Source organism: Dermacentor silvarum, chromosome 7, assembly GCF_013339745.2.
Source record: "Dermacentor silvarum isolate Dsil-2018 chromosome 7, BIME_Dsil_1.4, whole genome shotgun sequence".
NCBI lineage: Eukaryota > Metazoa > Arthropoda > Arachnida > Ixodida > Ixodidae > Dermacentor > Dermacentor silvarum.
Genome location: NC_051160.1, coordinates 11604536 through 11628477, shown reverse-complemented (window position 1 = coordinate 11628477; position 23942 = coordinate 11604536). Strand labels below are relative to the sequence as shown.

General features: G+C 47.4%; 2 protein-coding genes across 10 annotated transcripts in view; both read left to right on the top strand.

Moving 5' to 3' along the window:
* Nucleotides 1-15383, top strand: part of LOC119457562 (arginase-1-like) — a 119693-nt gene extending 104310 nt beyond the window's left edge. For 4 of the 6 annotated variants that reach the window (XM_049670213.1, XM_049670211.1, XM_049670212.1 and 1 more), the window contains exons 8-12: nt 4450-4506; nt 8420-8524; nt 11412-11488; nt 13877-13936; nt 15101-15383. In XM_049670213.1, coding sequence (XP_049526170.1) covers nt 4450-4506; nt 8420-8524; nt 11412-11488; nt 13877-13936; nt 15101-15306 — 505 coding nt within the window. In that variant the 3' untranslated portion in view covers nt 15307-15383. The remainder of the gene's footprint in view (nt 1-4449; nt 4507-8419; nt 8525-11411; nt 11489-13876; nt 13937-15100) is intronic. The other 2 variants (XM_049670214.1, XM_049670215.1) reach the window with 2 other exon arrangements.
* LOC119457563 (arginase, hepatic) overlaps nt 1-23942 on the top strand; it is an 88284-nt gene that overhangs the window by 52193 nt on the left and 12149 nt on the right. Inside the window, exons 2-3 of one of the 4 annotated variants that reach the window (XM_037719167.2) lie at nt 21108-22025; nt 23113-23185. The exons of 1 other annotated variant lie outside the window; for it this stretch is intronic. In XM_037719167.2, the coding sequence (XP_037575095.1) occupies nt 21876-22025; nt 23113-23185 (223 nt within the window). In that variant the 5' untranslated portion in view covers nt 21108-21875. The remainder of the gene's footprint in view (nt 1-21107; nt 22026-23112; nt 23186-23942) is intronic. 2 more of the 4 variants (XM_049670217.1, XM_049670218.1) reach the window with 2 other exon arrangements.

The window sequence follows — 23942 nt, the reverse complement described above, 5'->3', positions numbered from 1 at the left end:
CTTTCGCGAAGAAATGCATTGGCATTCCAGTTAGATTCTTAACAAAACGTCACTTTATGCATTGAAGCACAAAATTAACTGGAACGCCAATGCATTTTACCGGAAAGTTCGGGAATTAATATCTCGAAACTGGTGTCATCCTGAGAATTAATTCTAAGTGGATCCGCCTTGCGAACTCCACGGCTACAATTTGTAAATTACAATATGGGCCATCAGATAATTGCCTAAAATTTTAATTAGTGAATTCTTGTTAATTATTCGAATATGCATTTCAATTTTTTGTGCAAGTAATGTCCGCCTCTTCGAGTAGACCAGCTCATTAACTAGAATTGTGCTATCTGCCACAGGCAACCTTACATAAATTTTGAAAGTGTTCGCTGAAACACCCTGTATATATATATATATATATATATATATATATATATATATATATATAGTGTCCCAGTTAACGTTAGCCAAAGTCTTCAACGAAATATTTTTTTAACACGGTGCGCGGTAGAATTTTAATACCTATGGTGTTCGGTCGTCGGACCTCACACGACAAAACACCGTAGGTTTTATAATTGTATGTGGCAATGTGTGTTTTCTAATCTTTCTCTATTCTTTTTTTCCGTTGAATAGCTTGGCTAACGCTGGCTTCAAGTAACTTGGGCCAAACTTTAAAAATATGCAAATGACACGTAGGTGGACCGAGCCAAGGAAATGTTGTTTGTCGTCTCTTGGAGATACTCAGAATATTTTTGCATTCCGTCTAATTAGTAGACAGAATAGAAGCCCGCGAATACACACGAATTGCCTCGAGGTGTCAGTCGCGTGGCAATTTTGATTGTATTCGCGGGCTTCTTTCACGCTCGGAAAAACAGTTTTATGTAGCACGTATTGAGCAAGAGACAGCTGTATCGGGAGTTTCTCATGTTGCTCTACAATTTTCTCATTGACACGTACTTTTCATCTAATTATAATAATTGAGAAGTTCATTAATTCATTAAGACTAATTATCTCATTAGACGGAATGCAAAAAAATCATCTATCTCCAAGCGACGGCAACCAATATTAGCTTGGTTCTGTATAGCTACGTAGCATTTGCACTGGAGACCTGTCGAAGCGTTGAGAACTGAAAAATGTAACAATCCGCGCCGCTCCAAATTATTTCTGACTGTTACGCCGAGGCAGCTGTACATAGACACAATCCACCTTCAGCACTATATCCGGTCTTTTCAAGTGCAGTACGCCCGCTCTGCTAACATTATGGCATCTTCTTCTTTTTTATATCTTCTTATCTGCCTCCTATCAAGGATTGCGCCATTCTCTGCGTGTTTTCTTTGTAACCCGCGACTGAAACGTCAGGCGATTCCACTTCCCTAGTGGATGGACATGCTTGCTCGGTTGCACTGATTGTTAGCTTTCGAGGATGGTGTAGAATTCGTGATACGCAGTCAGATAGAGAGCGTATTGCTATCTACTCAAGCGTCTCTGACAAAAGGCGACGACGCAAGCGGCAGCGATTACTTCTTGTACCACTTCAAAAAAAAAAAAAAAAAAAAAAAAAAAAAGAAAGAAAGAAAAAAAGAGGGGAAATACGATAGCGAAAATGTTTTTTTTTTTCTTTTTTTTTTTGGGGGGGGGTCGTGATATAGATTGTTGTAGTCCAAGAAAATTTGTCAGTTTTTTTCCCGAACGTCATTTTTTACCTTCATATTTCCGCATTGTTAACAGCGGAGCTGATGGACAACTAGCTAGTCTTGGCTTTTGGGCTAGGCTAAGCACTATACTAAGTAATCCCCAGCATTTTCCAGAATTTATTGAGTATTGCTTGATTATCGATTAGCTATTGATTGGCTATCGCACGGTATTGGCCATGTCTTTGGGCCAGGCTAAGCACTACCGAGTCATCCCCAGCATTTTCCGGAATTTATTGATTGTTGATCAATTATCGATTAGCTATTGATTGGCTATCGTAAGGTATTGGCCACGTATTTGGGCTAGGCAAAGCACTACCAAGTCATCCCCGGCATTTTCCGGAATGTATTGATTATTGATCGATTATCGATTAGCTATTGAGTGGCTATCGATAGGCTATCGATGACTGACTCAGCTTAAGTAGTCCCAGACATGCTTAGCTAGACTTTAGCCAGGTTCAGCTTCGCTAGTTCACAGGGTATGTACCATTGCACTTGGACCCTTTCTGCACAACCGCCAGGATCGGCCCACATTTTCTGTACACGACCCACGGACTCACGGCTGGCTTAAACAAGTCCGCTGTTAAAAATTATAATAATGCACTAGATAACAGGCAAGAGTGCTGTAGAGACACCTGTGCGAGTACAAGTTGAGCCATCGCCACTGTGATAACACGGCCGAAATCTTCCTTTTTCACTGTCTGAGTCTTCTCAAGTTCACGCCAGTACCCCAGCACTGCTTTCTGTGTTTCGTACATTCATTTTAAATGTGAGCGCTATCGAAATATCTTGGAGAACGGCAACAGACTATTGGCATTTCTCCAACAATGGGTATATTTGCCGCCGTTCCCGTGATCATCATCGTCTTCATTTTTATTATCATCATCATCCTTGTTGCGTAGAAAGGCACCATCAGGAAAAAATGCTTCTTAAAGCTACGTTTCGTAAAGTGTCGCCTAGGAAACGTTTACCATGTTATTATTTTTTTTTTCACTGCCATCTTCCGTCTTCATGGTCTGTGACGGTATTTTGTTATTGATTTGATAATGTTTGCTGAAATTCCTCGTAAATGGTCTCGCTTTTGTTGTTTTTCTTCGGAATTTTTTTATATTTGTTGCTAGTCATTTTTTTTCTCGATGTCCGGCAAACCCGCCTCTTGTGTATGTGCAATGTCTTCAGGAATTAGAGCAACATTGCCTGAAGATTTCTAAGTTTATTTTCTTAGCCCATATGTAAAATCTGCCCGACTCTTGGCTAAACCCCCTGAGTGGGTATGTGCCAAAGGCTTTAAGCTCATCATCATCAAGTGTTCCATCTACGCGGCCTAGAGAAGCTCACGGCTTTCATCGGAGACATTGCTGTTCTAATTCCGTAGGAGTAGTGAGCGCGGTTTCAGAAGGAGCGTAGCACTTCTACTGAACAATAAGCGGAGTCATTCGTGGTGATAATTCGCAACCTCGTTTGTTGAAGCGTATAAATGCCGTAACTCGCGGCTACGGGCTTCTTCACTTGAAATGCGCGCAGCGTTGACTGGCAGCAGGGAAGCAATGACTTCGGCAAGAGATTCGGCCGCGACTCCATCTTCGACATCGACGGCGACGACGTTTTCAACGCGTACCGTTACGTCGACGATCACCTCCGGAGTTGCTCCTCCGAACACTTCCAGCGATACTTGCAGTACGCTTGTGGACGCCGCTTCAAGCACAAACCCGGTCGTGACCGTAGAACGCTGCTGGGAACGCTTGTTGCGGCACGACCTCAAGCACGACTTCAAGCACGACTTCAAGCACGAGTTCGAGCAGTACAAGTTCGAGCACGCCGCCTCTCATCACGACATCGACTCAGATCCCGACGGGAACTTCGACCACGTCTTGGAGCACGTCTCGGGGACATACTTGGAGCGCGACGTTCGAGTCGCCGCAGACCGGTACCGCGAACGCGTCCTGGAGTACGTCTTGGAATGCGACTTCCGCTCCTTCAACTCCCCAGAACGACAGCGCCTCGGGCACCATCAGCAACGCATCTGCTACGTTTACTTTTCATACTTCTGCTATGCTTGACGACTCGGAAGTGTGCGGAGAATATTCGGAGGCCGTTGAAGACTGGTTTTATCGTTTTTTTTTTTTTTTTTTTTTTTTGCAGACTCTTCGATGCTGCGTTGTGCGCCGTGTGTATACTGTAGAAAACGTTTTTATTGCTCAGTAAAACAGTTAAATGTTGTACCAAATTATAATTCGATTCGCACGCCGTCGCTATTGTAACAGAACACGGTTGATACGATTGCGGCTGGACGAGGCAACCTTCACGGCAGGAGCAAGATGACCACGACGAAGAGGGGCACAGATGACGAAAAACAGGAAAGAAATGTATTTAAAAATATTTCTGGTCGTTTGGTCAATGTTAGTTGATCACTGTGATCGTTTGACCATCTCCTGCAGTCTCTTACAGAGTCTGGTTTACTGTGGGCTATGGTACCGCGCGTGGAAGCGACCAATCGGCAAGCGAATTCTCGGGGGAGGGTCTTCATGAAGTAGGCGGGGTTTCTGGGTGGTCCATGGTCCAGATCGCCGGCTCCTTCGGGCAGGTTACTCTTGTCCGCTTGGTCATTGGCACTTGATTCCGTGCAAATGCAATTAAAGCTGCGATTGAATACAGATGACTGAACGTGAGCACTCGGCGAGAATACTTATTCGGTGCCATGATTGCCGGGTTCGCGCAATACGTTGACATGCTTAGCGTGCCTTACATCTGTTTTTTTTTCTGCTTCCAGCGTCCGAAAGGACAGCCTGGCCTACATTGGTTTGAGGGACGTTGACCCTTACGAGCGGTAAGTGACTTCATCTCGCAGCAGTTGCCTTCATCACGTGCAGTCGGCGTCAAAGGTTTGTGGACCACGGGGTCTCAGAAAAACGTGAAATGTTTCCTCAGCTTGGCCACCCAGCCTGGCATACGGACTTTCAGACTATGTATTAGGATACGACACCAGAGGTTGTACTGATTCCCGGCACGAAGAGGGCTCAGACATTCAACGCTTCATCTGATTCCGCGGTGCATAAACTTTCGACGCCGACTGTACATGCGCGACTGCTCTTTACGACAGCGAAGGTGATGTACACTCGCGAGCGAAGCTTTGGAGGCCATTGGCATCAGCAAAAAAATTTAAATTTCTTCCAGCACGACTCTGGCACCGTGGAATTTCCGTTTCGTCGTTTTCTTTTCTCCTTGAAGGTTTGCCATGATGCATAATACAAATTGCAACAAAAATACAAAGAGGCGTCATACGTATACGAGCGAGCTTGTTTCACGCATAAGGTCTAGCTAGTACTGGCGAAACGGCCCATGTATCCATGCAACGTTGCAAGTCATGAGGGCGCCCCGAACGAAGACCAGTTGCTATCAGGTGCCGCAGGTGTGCTTGCTGTATGCCCTGGCACAGACCCCATCAAGTGTTTCATGTTCACTCCATTAAAAGAGGCGGCAAAAAACTGGCACGAGGACCCACATGAGGCGCGGTACTGCGGTGGTCCCTGCCAGCGTAAGCGCAGCCCCGACGACGACGATGATGATGATGATTTATTGGCATCCCCTTTGAAACGGGGCGGCGACAAATAGTCACCTAGCCTGCTTGATTTAATCAGGTATACTATACATGTTCTTTATCTAGCACTTTTGTGTACCTCTCATTATTTTTCTTTTTCAAAAATTTACCTTGTACCGCGGCCTATGATTTTAAGAGGTCAGGTCGTATCCATATTCTCCCTGCTTTTTTTTTTCACCAGTACTCTAATCGTCTCTTGCTGATCTCTACGGCTGATCTGTTGATGTTTCCTTCCACTTTAAACCCAAGCGCTTCTGGGAGTTGCACGTTACCTACGGTTCTCGCTGGGTGGATCCCGTCGCATTCCATCAGGATGTGCTGAGTGGTTTCCGGATCTTTACTGCAGCACACACATGTCTTCATCTAGTTCCGAATATTTGTTCCGGTATGTTTTGGTCCTTAGGCATCCGGCTCGAGCCTCAAATAGCAAGGCACTGCCCTTTGTGTTATCGTACAGGTTTCCCCTTCTAATTTCTTTCTTCTCATTCTTGTAAATCTCTATTGTCCTTTTTGTTTCCATCCTTTGCATCCAATTCACGGTCTCTGTTTCTCTCACTTTCTTTCTGATGACTCCTGGTTCTCTATTTACAGTTTCGATTATCCTGTACTTGTTGCCAACTTCCTTGACCTCTTCCTCCATTCTGTGTCCACGCTTTTCATGTAGAGATACTTGTGCACTTTAGCCGCCCATTTATTTTCATCCATGTTCCTGAGCCTTTCTTCAAAACTAATTTTGCTCTGTGCTTCCCTGACTTCAAAAGAGGCCCAACCCATGTCACCCTGCACTGCCTCATTTGTGGTTTTACCGTGGGCTCCCAAAGCCAACCGGCCTATCGATCTTTGGTTAACTTCCAAACCCGACAAGATATCAGATTTTAAGCATATAATGACATTTGCGAATGTTAGCGCTGGCACCATTACTCCTTTCCAGATTCCACGCACCACCTCATACTATTGTGGCCCCACAGTGCTCTGTGTTTCATTATTGCTGCATTCCGCTTCCCCTTTATTTTCAGATTATCTTGGTGGTTGCTTGAGTAATTCTTTCCTTCGCTTATGTGTACGCCGAGGTACTTATATTGCTTTTCGACGCGAAGTTGCCGAAGTGCCACCTGATTTCGGCCAGTGTGCCCACCAGGATGGTTGGAACCACACGGAGGTAAAGGAAGAAAGAAAGAGGAAAGTTTAATGATGCGAAAGACAGAAATTTCGAACTGAGGTACATTCATCTAGCCATTACTCTAGTAGTTCATTCCTCTACATTCCGTCATTCATTGTGTGGTTTATTACAGCTCTTTTATTATTAATCTCAATTTTATTTTGCTCTTCAGTAGTACTGCATTCTCGACTTATCGAACATAATTTTTGCTTTGTGCTTTTATCAAAGCCTGTCTCCCTGTGCTGCATTCGGCTTCACTTTTTGTTTCTTTTCTTTCTCTCTGTCCTTTTTTTTTCTTTTTTGTTCATTCGACATTTCTTTTGCCTATTTCATTAAACTAACCCGCCGCGGTGGCTCAGTTAGCTAAGGCGTTGCGCTGCGGAGCACGAGATCGCGGGATCGAATCCTGGCCGCGGCGGCCGCATTTCGATGGAGGTGAAATGCAAGAACGCCCGTGTGCTTGCGCTGTAGTAGCACGTTAAAGAACCCCAGGTGGTCAAAATTAATCCGGAGCCCTGCACTACGGCTGTGCCTCATAATCATAACTGGTTTTGGCACGTAAAACCCGAGAAAAAAAGTATTTCATTAAACTATTGAATTTGATCGCTGTAACATTAAAAAAAAATGGTGAGAGGAATTAACTTACTACTGTACCTCTTTCTGTTAATTGAATTGAATTGTACCAGCTGCTGTATGATCCGCAATTGCTCCTGCAGTTTCTTTATTTACCGGTTACAAGAAATCCCAAATCAGCCTCGAGCTAAGGGACTTCTTTCAGTACGTTTTCATCCAATGTACTCATCTCCAATATCATCGAATTAAATCAAACACGATGGGTGGACGACTGGCAGAATCCCGCCTCCAATTGGCCAGGTACAGGGCCGCACTTGAGACCCACTGGACACAGATCAGAATGGGGGCGTTTCTCCCCAGCTGATAGATGCCATCTGATAGCGACGGATGTTGTATAATCTCCAGGGTGGAGTCGGTGCTCATGACGTATTTCAAATACGGTGCGACCTCGACGAAACCGCATCAGGAAGCTCAACCCGTCTCGTATCGCGGCGGGTTCAGCGAGAAATGCTGCTACTGCAGGGTCGGCTACAAGACGGGGTATGTCGGTCTCGCTTTTGGCAGTTTTGGACCCACTAGTGCGGTGTCTATGCCATCGTTGATACCTGTATCGATGTGTTCTACGAGAGTGTCTTGTGTTCCATTGGTGAGACAGAGCCGATGACCAGCGTATTACACTTGAATTTCGTTTGCACCACTCGGTTTCGGATGGCACGACCTAGATGCGAAACATTCGTAGCAACATTGGTCTCCAAACTGCTGCTTGCGAGTGTACATGTAGCTGCTTCCCTTAGCAAAGCAAAGGCTATTGTAAACCCAACGGTCAGTGGCATTGGCCATACATCGGATTAAGTTGTCCCGACGTCGTGTTTAGGATGGCCCTGCTTCCAATCTCACCTGAGTTCATAAATTTTGCGTTAACTCTTTGGTCTAAGGAGTGCCGAAAGTCGAAGTGATGAGGCTGGCTTGAAGTGTGGCAAGTGTATTAAACATGCGACATATTTGAGCTATAGCTTCGAGGGTGGAGTGCTCTCTTGCTGTTATTCTTTTTGGGTGAACGGAGAGGATTCTGGGAAAGTATAGACCAGTTCGGCACGGCAAAACGTAATTACTCGCTCACCAACCTCGTTGCTGATCTCGGGGCTCTTGAAACCTGAAGATTTCTTCCTGTATATAACTGCCATTTCCGCGACTTATTAGGGGTAAATCTTTTAGGGGTAAATAGGGGAGTACGTTGAGTTCGCCTCTAAGTTGTCCTGCACTGTGGAATATCACGTAAAGCCTGCATGCACTAGACGATGGATGCAGAGTGCCTCGAAACGTGTTGCCCGCTGCACCGCTGTAGACTATGACCCACTGTATATACTTGTAATCGCGGACGTTGCCTTATACTATACCCACTATACGCAGGTACTTCATGGACCACCTTGGCATAAGGACGTACGACATGGGCGACGTTGACCGGCTCGGTATTCAGGGCGTCGTGCAGAGAATACTGCGGGAGATAAACCCGACGTAAGTGACCATGGTGGCAGGCAGCGCAAAATTAACGGGGACACAGAAACAATGACATTCGAGGCTTCCTGTGTATTACCTCTTGCGTCACAGTGACACACGCGCATCCTCTGGGGGATCGGCCAAGAATGGGCCACATACCCGGTGACACAGAATGCCATTGCAAGTACCACATATCCAGAGACCCGTGTTGTCTGTTAAGGAAATACTCGGGTGTTAAATACGCAACTGTCTAGGTTAACGTATAGACTCGAGTAAGAGCCGCACCCATGTAAGTGCCGCACCCCCAACTTGGCAGCCTAAAATTTGAAGAAAAAAATAGAATTTGAACTGAGAAGCGCAATCGCCTTCCGTGCCCCGATGCAATCGGCGAATTTTCGCGCGCTGTGTGATTCCGCGCGCCGCTACTAGATGGCGAGAGCTGAGCGTTGGCCTCTTATGCAATGGTACCTCCGGGGATCCGGGGTGTGCACAAGTCAAAGCTGCATTGGGGCAATTTTGATCAAAAGGTTTGGTCCCGTGTAAGGGCCGCACCTTGTCAGAATTGTGGGGGAAAACGTGCGGCCCTTACACGAGTCGACACAGTATTATCCGCTCGGCAAGACAGCAGCCAGCAGCAAGTTTTCTGATTGGGTCACATTGGCAGTGGCCGAAGTTGGGATTTAAGGCTGCTGCACGTGCTGCGACTGGAGCGAAAAAAAATCGGTGCGATCGCAGGCGTCGCAATGCGATACTCGGCAGAGACGGCAGCGCAGGCACAAAGCCGGTAAGAGGCAGAGAAAGCTTCGCTTTACAATACTCTTGTATATAGCAAGCTTTTGTGCGTGTTAATAGGTCATAGGGGGGTCGACATTATCGTGACATTACTTGAACATTGCAGATGGTCGAGCTCGAAGTGCCGTCGTCGTCATCGAAAAAAAATGTCACAGTATCGCCCTAAGGTCGAAGCAATGAATGCGATAGCAACATAGCAATGTCATACGAAGTAAGGTGAGCGGCTTTGGTAGCAATATGAATTGTAGTAAACATGAGCTGATTAAGTAAGCAGGTGTGCTGCGGCGTAAGTAGGCCGACATGAAGAGAGACTCGATGACCACGAGAAGGCGCGTGTGAAACGGTGGTGTTGATGAGAAGCGCTTCCCGTGGGCAGCGCGTGCGAAGGGACACACCTGTAGCGCTGCACTGCCGATCCGGGCAGCATTGCATGCGTAGCGTGCGTTGGAAAATGTGGCCCGACTATTACTAACTCAATGAACAAGCGTGGTGTGAGCGCGCTCAAACAAACATGAATAGATCACACTGAATGACTGCAGACAACGACTGTCAAAACGCTGGCAGCAAGCCCATACGCCGCAGCGGGCGAAGGTACGTGCGGTCTATCGCTTCAACGGAAACTGAGCGGCGAATGCACGGCGCATAAAGGTCAGAGCCGTGTGGAGATAAGAGACGGTGCGGGCGAGCGACGAGCGCGGTTGTTGGCAGAGTAGAAGTGCCCCCCCCCCCCCCCCCCCCCCCCCCCCGCTGGCTTTCCCGCTGCCTTGCTTGCGCGTGGGAGAGATAAGAGACGGTGCGGGCGAGTGACGAGCGCGGTTGTTAGCAGAGTACAAGTGCCCCCCCCCCCCCCCCGGTCCCTCCGGCGCTGGCTTCCCCCTTCTTTGCTTGCGCGTGGGAGATTGAGTGCGTTCGCTCTCCGTGATAGCGCGCGTCCCCGCACGCTTCCGCTCGGGCATGCGGCGCGCGGCGAAGATTTTTATCTATACGGAACCTCACGGCGACGGCGACGCCCACGGCAGAAATCCGGTTGAAGTGTCTATATAATTGCTATCGCAATAAAATAGTTAAATACGGGGTATCACGTGCCGAAACCACGATCTGATTATGAGGCACCTCATAGTGGGGGGCTCCAGAAATGTTGACCATCTGGGGTTCTTTACCGTAATTAAACCTAACTTTATGTGCCCGTTTTCCATCCCCCCCCCCTCCATGGAAATGCTGAAATGCGGCTGCCGCGAGAGATCGAACCAACGACCTCGAGCTCAGGAGCGCAATGCCATAGTCACTGGAATACCGTGGAGGGTCTCTGTAGCAAATCGGATGTATACTGAATGATAACTTCTTTTTTTGTCAAATCAAATGAAAATATTCTTTATTCAACATCTAAGATGTTGTGAGCGCTGTAAAAAAAATACAATGGCTTGACGGATCTGCGCCCCAAATGACAGCAGAATGCTTGATGCGGAGGTGTATTACAATAAATATACAATGCACGTATTCAAGATCATGTGGGTATAAAAGAATGCCTACGCTACTACAACTTATAACTGCCTGGAAAAAATAACAAACAGCAACATTTGGTACATTTGGTAACACGTGAGCAAATACGACGGGCAAATTGAGCTTCGCGCTATCTCTCGTCTCGCTTCAACGCGAACTAAATGCCAAAATCACAGCGCATACGAAGCTACCGGCACTCGGCGCATGCACTTTGTCCCCATCGCAGATCGCTTTCAAGATACGCCGCCCGCGCGGCCGCGCTGTGAGCAGCAGCCGACGGAGCAGAACGTGACCCCTCTCCTTCGCCTCGCCCCCGTGCCTCGTGCGCGCAAGACCGTGCACTTCCGGCCTACCTTCCTCCCTCCCGTGCGCTACATTGAGCCACGATTGCCGGCTAACCCTCGTACGCTTCCACTCGCGCACACAGCGTACGGCGCGCAGCGAAGATTTTATCGCCGTTGCACTTTATACGAAACCTCGCAGCGACGGCAAAAATGCGCTTGGAGTGCCTATATAATTGCTGTGGCAATAAAAAAATATCAGCGCTGCAAAAGACAACTGACTGACTTGCTTCTCTTTGAACGCTCGTGCTTTCTTGTTCGTTTCGCCACAGGGGAGACAAGTCTTTGCACATCAGCTACGACATCGACGTCATCGACAAGTTAATTGCACCGAGCACGGGGACACCAGGTGAGCAATTCGCCATTTGCTGAGAGCATTTCCCTCATACCACTTGAAGTAATAGTAGCAGCAGTTTTTGGTGGCGGTGGCGGTGGTGGTGGTCGCAGCGGTGGTGGTGGTCGCAGCAGCGGAAACACAGGTTAGTTGTGAAAATTGCGCAGAAACAATCAACGATGATTGTTAATGCACGCGAATAGCCTAGCTCACGCTTGGAAAGGTACTCGCTTTATAAAAAGTGATGCACTTGAAGGCGTATATTTTCTGCATGCATTGAGGATGGTTAGATGGCATTTTCTTTATTTAAATGAAAACAAGAGATGTACAGTTGCCCTGCAATGGTGGCGGCTACTCATTTTTCACGTAATAGTAACGAAAACCATTGTGGTGGCAGCAACGCGTCGTTCTCTGCGAAGATCCAGTTGCCGGTGTTGTAGCGAGCTTACCCCACACTTCCACCAAAGATGTTACGGGTAGATTCTATATACAATGGATATATTTACAAAGCAAGGCGCACACGCTACAGCAATGGTAACGCGAGCGCGTGCACACCGGATAGCCACATTGTCGTCGTCGTCATCGTCCAAGCACCGACCACAGGATCGCTGCTCGTGACAATATAAAAAAAAGTATCAATAAACCAGAAGCAAGGAACCCCGCAGCCCTCACAGAGAAAGAGGGCAACAGGAGAAGGCCGTCCTTCCCCAGCGCTCCAACTCAACATCTAAACATGTAGATGCGATTTGCTCTGCTTATCAACATGCTTATCAACATCCGCGTTACATCCCACATTAAAAGACGTTCAAAATACGGTCGTGCAATGGTACCAGGATCGTCCCACCAAGTCACCACTTTTTATGTGATTCCAGAGGCAGTGTCACTCGGGCGTTCACGATTGTGCGTACTTGCAATGGGGCAAAAGACACCGTTCGGAAAAAAAGATTCGCAAAACCACTCATTCTCAGCACCACTGAGGTAATATGCAAGATGGCACTCAGTTTTCAACAAATGAAACGCAAGCCAGGTAGGTAGGCAGTGGGAGCTAAGAAATGAATAGCAGTCGCCACCGGTGGCATGTGCAGCCCATGTTGTCCGAAGCAAGCAAGGCAGATGACGATTATCGTTGTGGGATAAGATACGCCCCCAAATGGCGTACGCTGTTTCTAGTGCATCCTCTTCCCCGATGGGCAGATTGGCCAACCAGAACTATACCTCTGGTTAAAGCCTCTTTCTATATAGTACGTCATTTTATTGCATTAGCATTCTTCGGGTATTTCGCACACTTTCCGTGGGCTAGCTATGTATATATGTATGTGTGTATGTATGCATGTGTGTGTATGTATGTGTGTGGACCCTGATCATGATCGAGAAAGAAACTTACAGAAGAATAAAATTGCGTTGGAGTGCATACGGCAGGCATTGCCAAATCCTGACTGGGAGCTTACCACTGTCGCTGAAAAGAAAAGTGTACAATCATTGCATTCCACCGTTGCTAACATATGGGGCAGAAACTTTGAGGTTAACAATTCTAGAAGCTCTAGAACAAGTTACGGAACCGACAAAGAGCGATGGAACGAGAAATGTTAGGCCTAACGTTAAGGGACAGGAAGAGAGCCGTGTGGATCAGAGAACAAACGGAGATAGTCGATATTCTAGTTGACATTAAGCGGGAAAAGTGGATCTGGGCAGGCCATGTAATGCGTAGGATGGATAACCGGTGGACCATTAGAGTTACAGAATGGATACCAAGAGAAGGGAAGCGCAGTCGAGGACGGCAGAAAACTAGGTGGGGCGATGAAGTTTGGAAATTTGCAGGCACAAGTTGGAATCAGCTAGCGCAAGACAGGGGTAATTGGAGATCGCAGGGAGAGGCCTTCGTCCTGCAGTGGACGTAAATATATGCTGCTGCTGCTGCTGCTGCTGCTGCTGCTGCTGCTGCTGCTGCTGCTGCTGCTGCTGCTGCTGCTGCTGCTGCTGCTGCTGCTGCTGCTGATGATGATGATGTGTATGTGTGTTGTGTATGTGTGTGTGTATCGAACCGTTGTCCCACCAACCTGGGTCATTGGGTAGTCCATGGTCGAATGAGTAGCGCATCGGGCTGCTGTGCTGAGGGAACAGGGTTCGAAACCAACCGTCGCACCAACTTGGGTCACTGATTATGTGGCAATGTTTATATATCTGCCACTCTTCAACGAACCTCTTTCATGCCGATATGGGTCAGTGCAGATGGAGGCCTACGTAGGTACCCCTGTATAATGAAACTCTTTGTCGTGCTCTCTTTCTAGAGAATCATCCTCTAATGATTTCTACAGAACCTATTTTATTCTGGGGTTGTGGGTTGGCTGTTTCTATCTTTCATCGCCATGTTTGTTTTTATCTTTTTTTTTTTCCTGTCTATAGTCTTAGGAGGACTCACTCTTCGGGAAGCCTTAGTCATCGCGGAAGAAGTAAGCAAGTCTGGTGAGTCAGCAGTTGTTCTAAACTAGAGTTGTGTCAAATTAACTGCCATCGAGTTGTCACTCAGACTATCTACGTACTGACAACGCTAGCTTATTTTATGGCTGATGTTACCCGCCATAGTGGCTCTGACGGTCTGCTGCTGCTGCTGATTATGATGGTGATTATGATGATATGATGCTGCTCATGATGATGATGAGCACGAAGTGCCGAGCTAGATTCCCAGCCGCGCATTCCATGATTGCTGAATTTGGAAACGCTCGTGTACACCAGGCGCAATTTAACGAACCTTGTGTGTTCCGAACTACGGCAGATCCATCTATCATGGCGTCTTCGAGAGTCTCGGTGTTGTTCTGGAACGTTAACATCAAAAACCAATCTCACTCACTCAATTAATTAAGTAATCAGCCAATTGTCACTGGTTTACTTTAGCTTGTTCTTCCATGTTAATGTTTGGCGGTGAACTGCAGCGACGAGTGTCCAGCATGCGTGGCTTGAAATCAAAACCTTGTCTCAAGAAAGAGTAGTTGAAGCATGCGACAGAAACGTACACCCGGTCGGGAAAAAAACAAGGTTTCGTGCGTCAGGCTGATTTACGAAAAACTGAATTCTTCTCGAAATCAACCTACCCACTATACATTTTAAGAAGCATTTGGTGTGTGCTTTTCCCGCGCCACGGTGGCCTCTGCCGCGAGAGAGCAACAACTTTCATTGAGTCCTTCATTGGGTCACAGGTGGCCAGAGGGGCGGGAGACGGCCCCTCTCGCCCCCTCCCTTAGACGGCGACCAGTCCTTGTAGTCTAGCGGCGTCCGCGGCCATCCGGACGACCCAGAGCTGATCCTCCGGGTCGCTGCTGAGCAGCATATAGCCTCCCACTGGTCAGAAGCGGTAAACTCGTCCAAGATTTGTCAACTTGATATTTTCTCTCTCTCTCTCTATGTTCCAGACTTAGCTATAGGGGTTGTAATTCGTAATTTGGGAAACATTAGCGCGGCGAATTGCGAAACCGGCATCCTTCTCGCCAATTTCACGCAGTGTAGCTAAAGCGGCACTGAGCCTCAGCCAACAACGACCATTCGTGAGCCTCAGCCATTTGTTCGTCGCTGTCATGTAGCTCCGCACGTCAGTGGAGGTTTTCTTGACGAAACACTGCCTCGATGTCGCAGGTCAACTCAGGGTGCTTGACCTTGCCGAGGTGAACCCGCTGCTGGGTGACGAGCAAGACGCCAGCAACACCGTCGACTGCGGGGTGAAGCTCGTCGACGCGTTTTTCGGCAGCCCTCGTGGCGGACACCTGCCTCTCGACCTTGACGCGAACATCGTCGACCCGAACTGCGAGTCCTGCGCCAGTGAAACTGGTGCGACCGCGTGATGTCACCGCCCACGTATGCGGCGATAAGGATCAGCACAATTAGGAGGAATCACGTCCGGTTAGGCGGCGAACAGAAAGAACGAATAAACCTTACTCAACGCCAATCTAACTATCAGGCCGGCATGCTCGCACTCGAGTACGGTGGCTCATAATCGCTCCAAACCCACTTCACAGGTGTGGGATATAACAGGTGTGAGAATAAACATGATTGGCGGCGTCTGTGAATGTGAGTATGAGTGTTGGTGAGCCTGAGTGTGAGCGCCGACGAGTGTGAGTGCACATGAACATGAGTGAGCAATAACCTTCAAAATTATTCGTGTATAAGGGAGAATCTGACATCATTTTATTGTAACGACATGTGCATATGAGCATCTAAACGGTGTGCGTGGAGAAATGTAATGGCAACTCCACAGGCAGTTAGCTCTCCGTCTAGAGCTCCGAAGCTCTGCCCTGTGTGAGTTAAGTGTACAAAACAGTAAAGTGTATACGTATAAGCGTGTATAAAGAATGACTTAGCAGTGCTGGAGCACTGCGATATGTATTGGCACTTTCGTGTACTTCATTGTCAATTCGACGCCCGCCCTGCGGAAAGGCCTGATAATGTCCTCTATTTCGAAAAGGTGCCACGTGATGACTCTCCAATCATAGGTATGTCATATGACAGACGGCAGTGCTTTTCTATGGGAAATGTCCGCTGTTCTGGTGTTGTTTTATACGCACCTTTTTTTGCGCGCGCGTGTGTGTGTGTGCGTGTGCAAAAATAAAATGACATGACTGTGTTCCTTCGTCAGCACGCAATTTCGTACGAAGTCACTGAAAGAACTTAGAAGTCAGTTTTAGGAGCTACGAAAGAGACATAATTTTGGCGCGCTATTCAAACAGTAATACGCCAATAACCATTAGCACGGTTCCATTTTGCCACTCGCGAAACCGTCACACCATGCGAGCGCCGCGCGCATAAAACGACCGGCGCCCCGGCCACTGACAAAAGGCAGAAACATTAGAGAGTTATAATAGCTCTGCGGGTTTACGGGCCAGAGGAACGAGCGGGCGAGCGTAGACGGCAGCGAAGCGCGGCACGAAAGGAAGTGTTTTAGCTCGGCGATCCCTCGCTCGGCTGAAGTGAAGGGCTTTAGAAGTGAATAGAAGTGAACGCTTTGCTGCGCCACCTGTCGAACAAGGTTGGAGTTAGCGTCAGCTCGCGGCCGAGCGCTCGCTTCAAGTTCTCGATCGCGGTCATCCACTTCAAATCGTCACCAAACGGCCTCGTTGCTGAAACCTCTCGCAGTATACAGAGGTCCTCTTCAGTGGTGAAACACATTCGAGGCCTTTTCGCCTGTAGGCGAGCCAGCGCCGCGTTCGAATACGACACCGACGACATGCCCCCCCCCCCCCCCTTCCTCCGCTCCCTCCGGCGCTGGCTTCCCTCCCGCTTCCTTGCTTGCGCGTGGGAGATTGAGTGCGTTCGCTCTCCGTGATAGCGCGCGTCCCCGCACGCTTCCGCTCGGGCATACGGCGCGCGGCGAAGATTTTATCTATAGGGAACCTCACGGCGACGGCGACGGCGATGACGACGGCGACGGCAGAAATCCGGTTGAAGTGTCCATATAATTGCTATCGCAATAATAGCAGGTGCTTCACTTCCGGAAGTGTTTTGCTTTGTCGACTGTCTCTCTCGAGTCCTTTTTTTTTTTTTTTTGACGTGAAGCCACCACACCCGAGAAAGCGAACAGCCGATTCAGACACTATACAGGACAGGCATTCTGGGACAACTCGGGGGTCCGGAGAGGCCAAATTGGGACAAAACACCGCCCTACACGTAAGCCGTGGGACAGCGTGACCGCGGCGGTAAAAGCCTACTAAATTGGGACGTCTTGTCATCCCCCCCCCCCCCCCCCCCCCCATAATTAAAATTTTTGTGCGCAACGCCAGCGTATACGGCACGTGACAAACACATGAAGTCCTTTTTCCCAGCTGCCACTGTTCTTTTCCTCTGGAGAGACAATCGTACACCGAGCGATGGGCATTCAGTTGGAGGAAGTTGTAACCGTGTTCACCAGGGCAAATCACCGCAAGATATTTCAGAGGTGCCTCGGGCAAATAAGCAATGCTTGAAGACTTAAAGAAGACTCCGCAGAACACTTTGTATTTTTAGTTACATTAAACAACATTTTATATTTGTATTTTTGACCTTTCGTTGATCCTCACTGCTGATCCTCACTGCAAAACAATAGAGCATGTCATCGCCAACCACATTATCGCGTTTCTGGAAAACAAAAATTATTTTAATTCTTATCAGCATGCTTTCAGGCGCGGTGCTTCAACTACAACGCAGCTTATCGAAACGATTCATGACTTTGCGGCTGCATTGGACATGCAACAGCAACTTGATGTCACTTAGTATAGATTTTACTAAAGCTTTCGATAAGGTGCCTCACGATAGATTGATGATTAAACTCCGTCTTGCCGGAATTAGCCAATCTGTACTGCGTTGGACCGAAGCGTATTTGAATGATAGGAAGCAATGCGTGAAAATAGAAGATGCCGTTTCTGGCTCACTTGAAGTATTTTCAGGAGTCGCGCAGGGCTGAGTTCTCGGACCGTTATTATTTCTGGTATATGTCAATGATATTGCAGATGAAGCAAAACCTCCTATAAAGCTGAAGATTTTTGCCGATGATTGCTTAATTTACGCACAAATAGCTAATGGGGATGATCAGCTGAAAATTAACCAGTGTCTACAGGCGTTACACATGTGGTGTCAAACTTGGGGAATGGAAATAAATTACTCAAAGTCAACAATTACCCACATTTCTAAAAAATGTCACAGTTTCGCCCTAAGGGCGAAGCAATGAATGCGATAGCAACACAGCAATGTCATACGAAGTAAGGTGAGCGGCTTTGGTAGCAATATGAATTGTAGTAAACATGAGCTGATTAATTAAGCAGGTGTGCTGCGGCGTGAGTAGACCGATATGAAGAGAGACTCGATGACCACGAGAAGGCGCCTGTGAAACGGTGGTGTTGATGAGAAGCGCTTCCCGTGGGCAGGGAAGGGACACACCTGTAGCGCTGCACTGCCGATCCGGGCAGCATTGCATGTGTAGCGTGCGTTGGAAAATGTGGCCCGACTATTACTAACTGAACGAACAAGCGTGGTGTGAGCGCGCACAAACAAACATGAATAGATCACACTGAATGACTGCAGACAACGACTGTCAAAACGCTGGCAGCAAGCAGCGGGCGAAGGTACGTGCTGTCTATCGCTTCAACGGAAACTGAGCGGCGAATGCACGGCGCATAAAGGTCAGAGCCATGTGGAGATAAGCGACGGTGCGAGCGAGCGACAAGCGCGGTTGCTGGCAGAGTAAAAGTGCGCCCCCCCCCCCCCCCCCAGCTCCCTCCGGCGCTGGCTTCCCGCTTCCTTGCTTGCGCGTGGGAGATTGAGTGCGTTCGCTCTCCGTGATAGCGCGCGTCCCCGCACGCTTCCGCTCGGGCATACGGCGCGCGGCGAAGATTTTATGTATAGGGAACCTGACGGCGACGGCGACGCCGACGGCAGAAATCCGGTTGAAGAGTGTCCATATAATTGCTATCGCAATAAAAGAAAAAGATAATTCCATTTGAATATCACATCGGAAATCACGCCTTGTTGACAGTAGATGCTTTCAAGTATCTGGGTGTTCTAATTACGCATAACTTAAAGTGGCATAACATATTGATCATGTATGCTCCAAAGCATCACGGGTGCTATACTTTCTAAGGAAGAAACTGCTGGGTGCATGTTAGGGACGTAAAACTTTTTGCTTTTAAGACGTTCGTACGACCGATACTCGAATATGCTAGTGTTGTCTGGAGCCCTCATCAGAAAATATTGAAAAATAAATGAGAAAGAATACAACGTCTTGCGGTCCGTTTTATAAGTTCAAAGTATACAAAGCATGACTGTTGCAGCGATGTTAAGATTGTGTAATCTAGAATTGCTAAACAAACGCAGGCTTAAAAGTAGGTTAAAGTTGCTATTTGAATTGATGAAAAGCGATTTTAGTATTAACAAAAATGACTGCTTGCTATTGCCAGGGAAACGAAGTGAGAGGGCGAGTAATACGCGAGTGCTTCAGCCTTACTTTGCTCGAACGAATATGTATCGCTGTTCTTTTTTTCCTGATGTAATTGACGCATGGAACGGGCTTCCGAATGATGCGGTCAATACAAATGGTATTATTGAATTCATGCGTTTTACTTGATGTACATTTATGTGATTTACTTTGATGATTAGTCTGAGCTTTAGCTATGGTTATTGCTATTTAAATGCGTCTTGTTGTTTGGTTGTATTGCTTATATAGGCATATAATGCGTATGTATGTGTGTAAACGTCGGTATGCAAAATGTGCTCCCTCCCTGTAATGACCCTCAAGAGAGGGTTAACAGTATTTCTAAATAAATAAATAAAATTTATTCCTGTAATAAATTATGTTTTGCTTATCTGCATGTCAGCGTTTCTCTCAAGTGAACTGGCGCCCGCGAGCTCTTTGGAAGCCCGGCATCGCTGTCAGGCTTAACGCAAGGTTTTATTAATATTGATGTCGCAAGTAAGTTGTATTTACGCTAAAAGAAAGTGCGCTTAGCTTCGCAAGTTGGCTGCCATGGGCTTTATTTGAAATCTGACGTTGACTACATTAACTATACTGGCCCTTCACTTTCGGAGCGCGCACAGCCGGTCTGCATAATTGAAAATATTTTTCTTCCTTTTCATATCCAGTCAAAACTGACAAAGAGCTGCATTATTGCTGTCTCTGTATGCCTCAGGAAATCAGTTGCGTCGGCGCCATCACAGACGTATAAACCGGCATGCTTGAATGCTAACGCTTCTTGTTAAAAAAAAAAAGTGTCGTTACACCGCTCACAATTTATTATTATTATTACAAATATAATTATAATTGATCGTAAGCATCCTTGCAGTCATCATCATCAATCACTATCTCAGTCACGCCCCCCCCCCCCCCCCCCACGCCCCCTTTAAAATAAACCTGTGAACAGCGTCTAACATATCCCAGATGCCGCTTTGGGACGTTAAACGCAGTCAGTCAATTATTCAGCTAGTCACTCACTCACCCAGTCACTTCCTCACACTTCGTTAATAAAAATTATTCAATCACTCACTCAACTGATCAATGTGGAGGAGTCAAGACAAAGGTTAAATCTCAGAGCATGCCCTTGCTCCCTGCATAAAGTCTCGTGCAACGGCAGCAGACTCGCATGTGACGCTTGTTATGAGAGGCATTGAAACGATAATGGGTGCGCGCCTAGCTGTTCGGCTGTCTCCGCGACGCTGACGCATAAGCCGTAAGCAAGAACGAAGGGGGCAAAAGAACCATAGATAATGCGCTATCGCGATGGTCGTATTAGTCCGCGATAAGCTGCAGAATCTCCCTTTGTCTTTGTGTATCTTCTCTCGCCACTTCTCGTCGGACAATCGCTGCGCGCCTCTCGTTATCTCTCACTCTCGAAGACAAACGCGATATCGAAGCTCATTCCGTAACCGGGCGAGGAGCCTTTATGGGAGTAGTCGGCGGAATCTCGACGCTTTTACGATGTGCGCCGGCTGCTGGTCGCAGTAAAAACAGGCGTCCGGGGAACGTTGGACAGACAACAGAGGAAGTTCAGAGAACGCTGCATTTAGGAGCGTCAAGTGGTGGTTCTACTGACTTGATCGTTGAGCATTTAATTTAAGCATTAATCGCTTGGGAAAGGGGCGTCGGATATTGAGAGAGCTCGTCAGCAGTGGCAACGTCAAAGAGTATTTTTTTTTTCTTTAAAGAGAAGAAAATAAGCCAGCGATCGTCGAAAGTGCAGCAGCGCCTTTTCGCCACGACAAGGGACGCCGAAGATTTAAACAACAGAAGAGGAAACCCGCTGCTAGGTCTTCAGTCTTAATCTCAAGGTTGCGGATTGCTCTCAGAGCCAGGACAACGGTTCAATCTGTCTACGCTGTTCTCTTTCGATCGTCGCGCGTTACAGCGTGTTCCTTCACCGAAGACGTGCGAATCAGCTTCCTTTAGTTCGAACCCAAGGCACTTGGATTACCGTGTGGTTGACGCTCGAGCTTCTTTACTTATCTGACGTGTTCGACAGCCAAGGATCGGTGACACTTCGATACCGTTTCATCGAAGAAAACAAGGAGTACAACAGCACAACCAGCGCTGCAACGCGTATATGCGATATGCAGTGATCCGAATATCCATCGCCTTGCTGCAACCTTGAGGGACATCGCACCGTACAGCATCGAAGTTGACGCTCCAAGCGGCGCCCAAACGCGCGTGCTCGAGCCAACGCTGTGCATCGTCAAGTTTGTGTACACATATGTACTAGTCCGCGCCGCTCATATCTCGTGCAATACCGCGAGAAACAACGCGGCTTTGGTAGTTAGCGCTTGCACGAACGTCGTCTGTATCTTGCCAGGTGGAACTCGTTCGGCTCTCGCACGGTTGCTTAGCTGCAGCGAGGGCCCGTTTTTATCGCCGTACTTTCATTTCCCGGCCAGAGCGTCAGAACAGTCGCTGTACACAATGGGAGCGGTTGCGTCGCGTAGCATAGTCAAAGACGCGGCGCGCGCAGTTTGTGCTGCTAGGATCGGCAACCGGTCACCAGCCGCGGCGTATTCGACGGGCGTCCAGCGAGAGATTGGCGTACTGGGAGTCCCTCTTCATCAAGGACAGGTAAGAGCAGCACCCGAAACGGTGCGAGTCTGTTATGGCAGATCGTTGCTTTATCTGTATACACATATATGCTGTACGATTTCACCTCACGCTATATCGGGCGACCAATAACTTCCTCAACGCACCGCTACGTGGCGCCACAGTATTATTTTTTAATACAGATATGATAGAGAACAGTACTGGCTTACTTACCGACGAAGTTATTCAGTCGCAAGGCTCTGCAATCGATGACTGCCGCTACGCCCTTGACTAGAGTAGCGTGCGATTTACGTTCGCCTATAGATATCTATAAGCATTTCTGAGTGCGTCACGCACAAACAGACAGGGAAAACGTATTTCGTGGTTTTACTCGAAACGACGATAAGCAATAGGAGCGATAGATTGCGATAGAACATTAATAACTTCTTCCTTCTTTTCCTAAGTTTTATTTCGGGCCTCCATACCTTACCGCACCGTCTTTACATGATTAAATTGTGGATATGTGCCATATGTAAAAGGGAGCAGAAACGACCTTGTTTCTGGTAGTGAGGTATTGCTTCAGTAAGTCACAATATGATGCATGCGGTCTTCGAATAGGTCCTGTCCAAATCCACGCCCCAGCGATGGCCGATAACAAAAGCAAATCTCGAAGGATATGCTTTGCAAATTACGTGCACCGGAAGTCCTTCCGGAGCCGAAAACACGTCATAGACGCCATGTTATGGAAATAACTTATGGGGAACGAGCGCTGGCCAGGAGGCAATACGGCAGTTGGCAATCAAGTATAGGGAAATTGAAAGTGAAGATAGACAACCAGGAGTAATCAGAAATAAAGTGAGAGAGATAGAGACAGTGACTCGTCAGCCGACTCTGGGACAGGCCGCTCTAGCCTGTTGTAGCTGTTTGAAAAAAGAAAGAGGCGGAAGAAGCGACAGAATTAGCGTACAGTGAACTAGAATATTCCAGTTCACTGTATATCCATTATATATATATATATATATATATATATATATATATATATATATATATATATATAGTGTTTGTTTTAAATCATTTTCCTTTCTTTTTTCTTTTATTAATTTCTTTTTTTCATTCCTCTCATCAACAGCGAAAGCTTGGAGTCGAAGAGGCACCGAAGATCCTGCGCGACGCTGGACTCCTTGACCAGCTCAGAGGCTTAGGTGAGCACATCTTCCTTGAGCGAGTTCACACGCATGCGCACATTATACCTATAGCTGTTGCGCGGTAGAGGCACTGTATAATAACCGGAAGGTTTAAGTCAGTTGTCGCTCATTCATTTCCGGTTCTCTAGCGCAAGCAGTCAAACGAAGGAGTGCGCACAGGAACACTTCTGCTCGTGTTTCTGTGCGTGCAGCCGCTGCGTCAATACCTTGGGCTGCTAGAAATCCATGACAGGCATACACGTGGTATTAGATAGGAAACTATACTTGCGACTTTGCTCGGGACCACTATACGACAGTGACTAAGGTGATGACGACATTTACCACCACGGTCGTCACACGGCAGGACCGGGCTTAGCTCAATGACAACTATACGACGAAGGTTGTGATCGCCATCGCCATCATAATCGTTGTTCCTGTGCATCGTCATGTTATTGTTGTCAACCATGCCTTGACGTTATTGTCACAGTGGTCCTTCTTGTCGTGCCATCATCGTACCATCATCGTGGTTCTCATCGCTGTCTTCGATGATACGTAAGAGCTTCCTTCGAGAGGACACACACACACACACACACACACACACACACACACACACATATATATATATATATATATATATATATATATATATATATATATATATATATATATATGTAAGTAACTGGATTTTTCAATGGGCCAAGCGTATTTAGGAAAATCAGAAGCACAACTTATATATATATATATATATATATATATCTTGAAAAGTCGTGCCTGG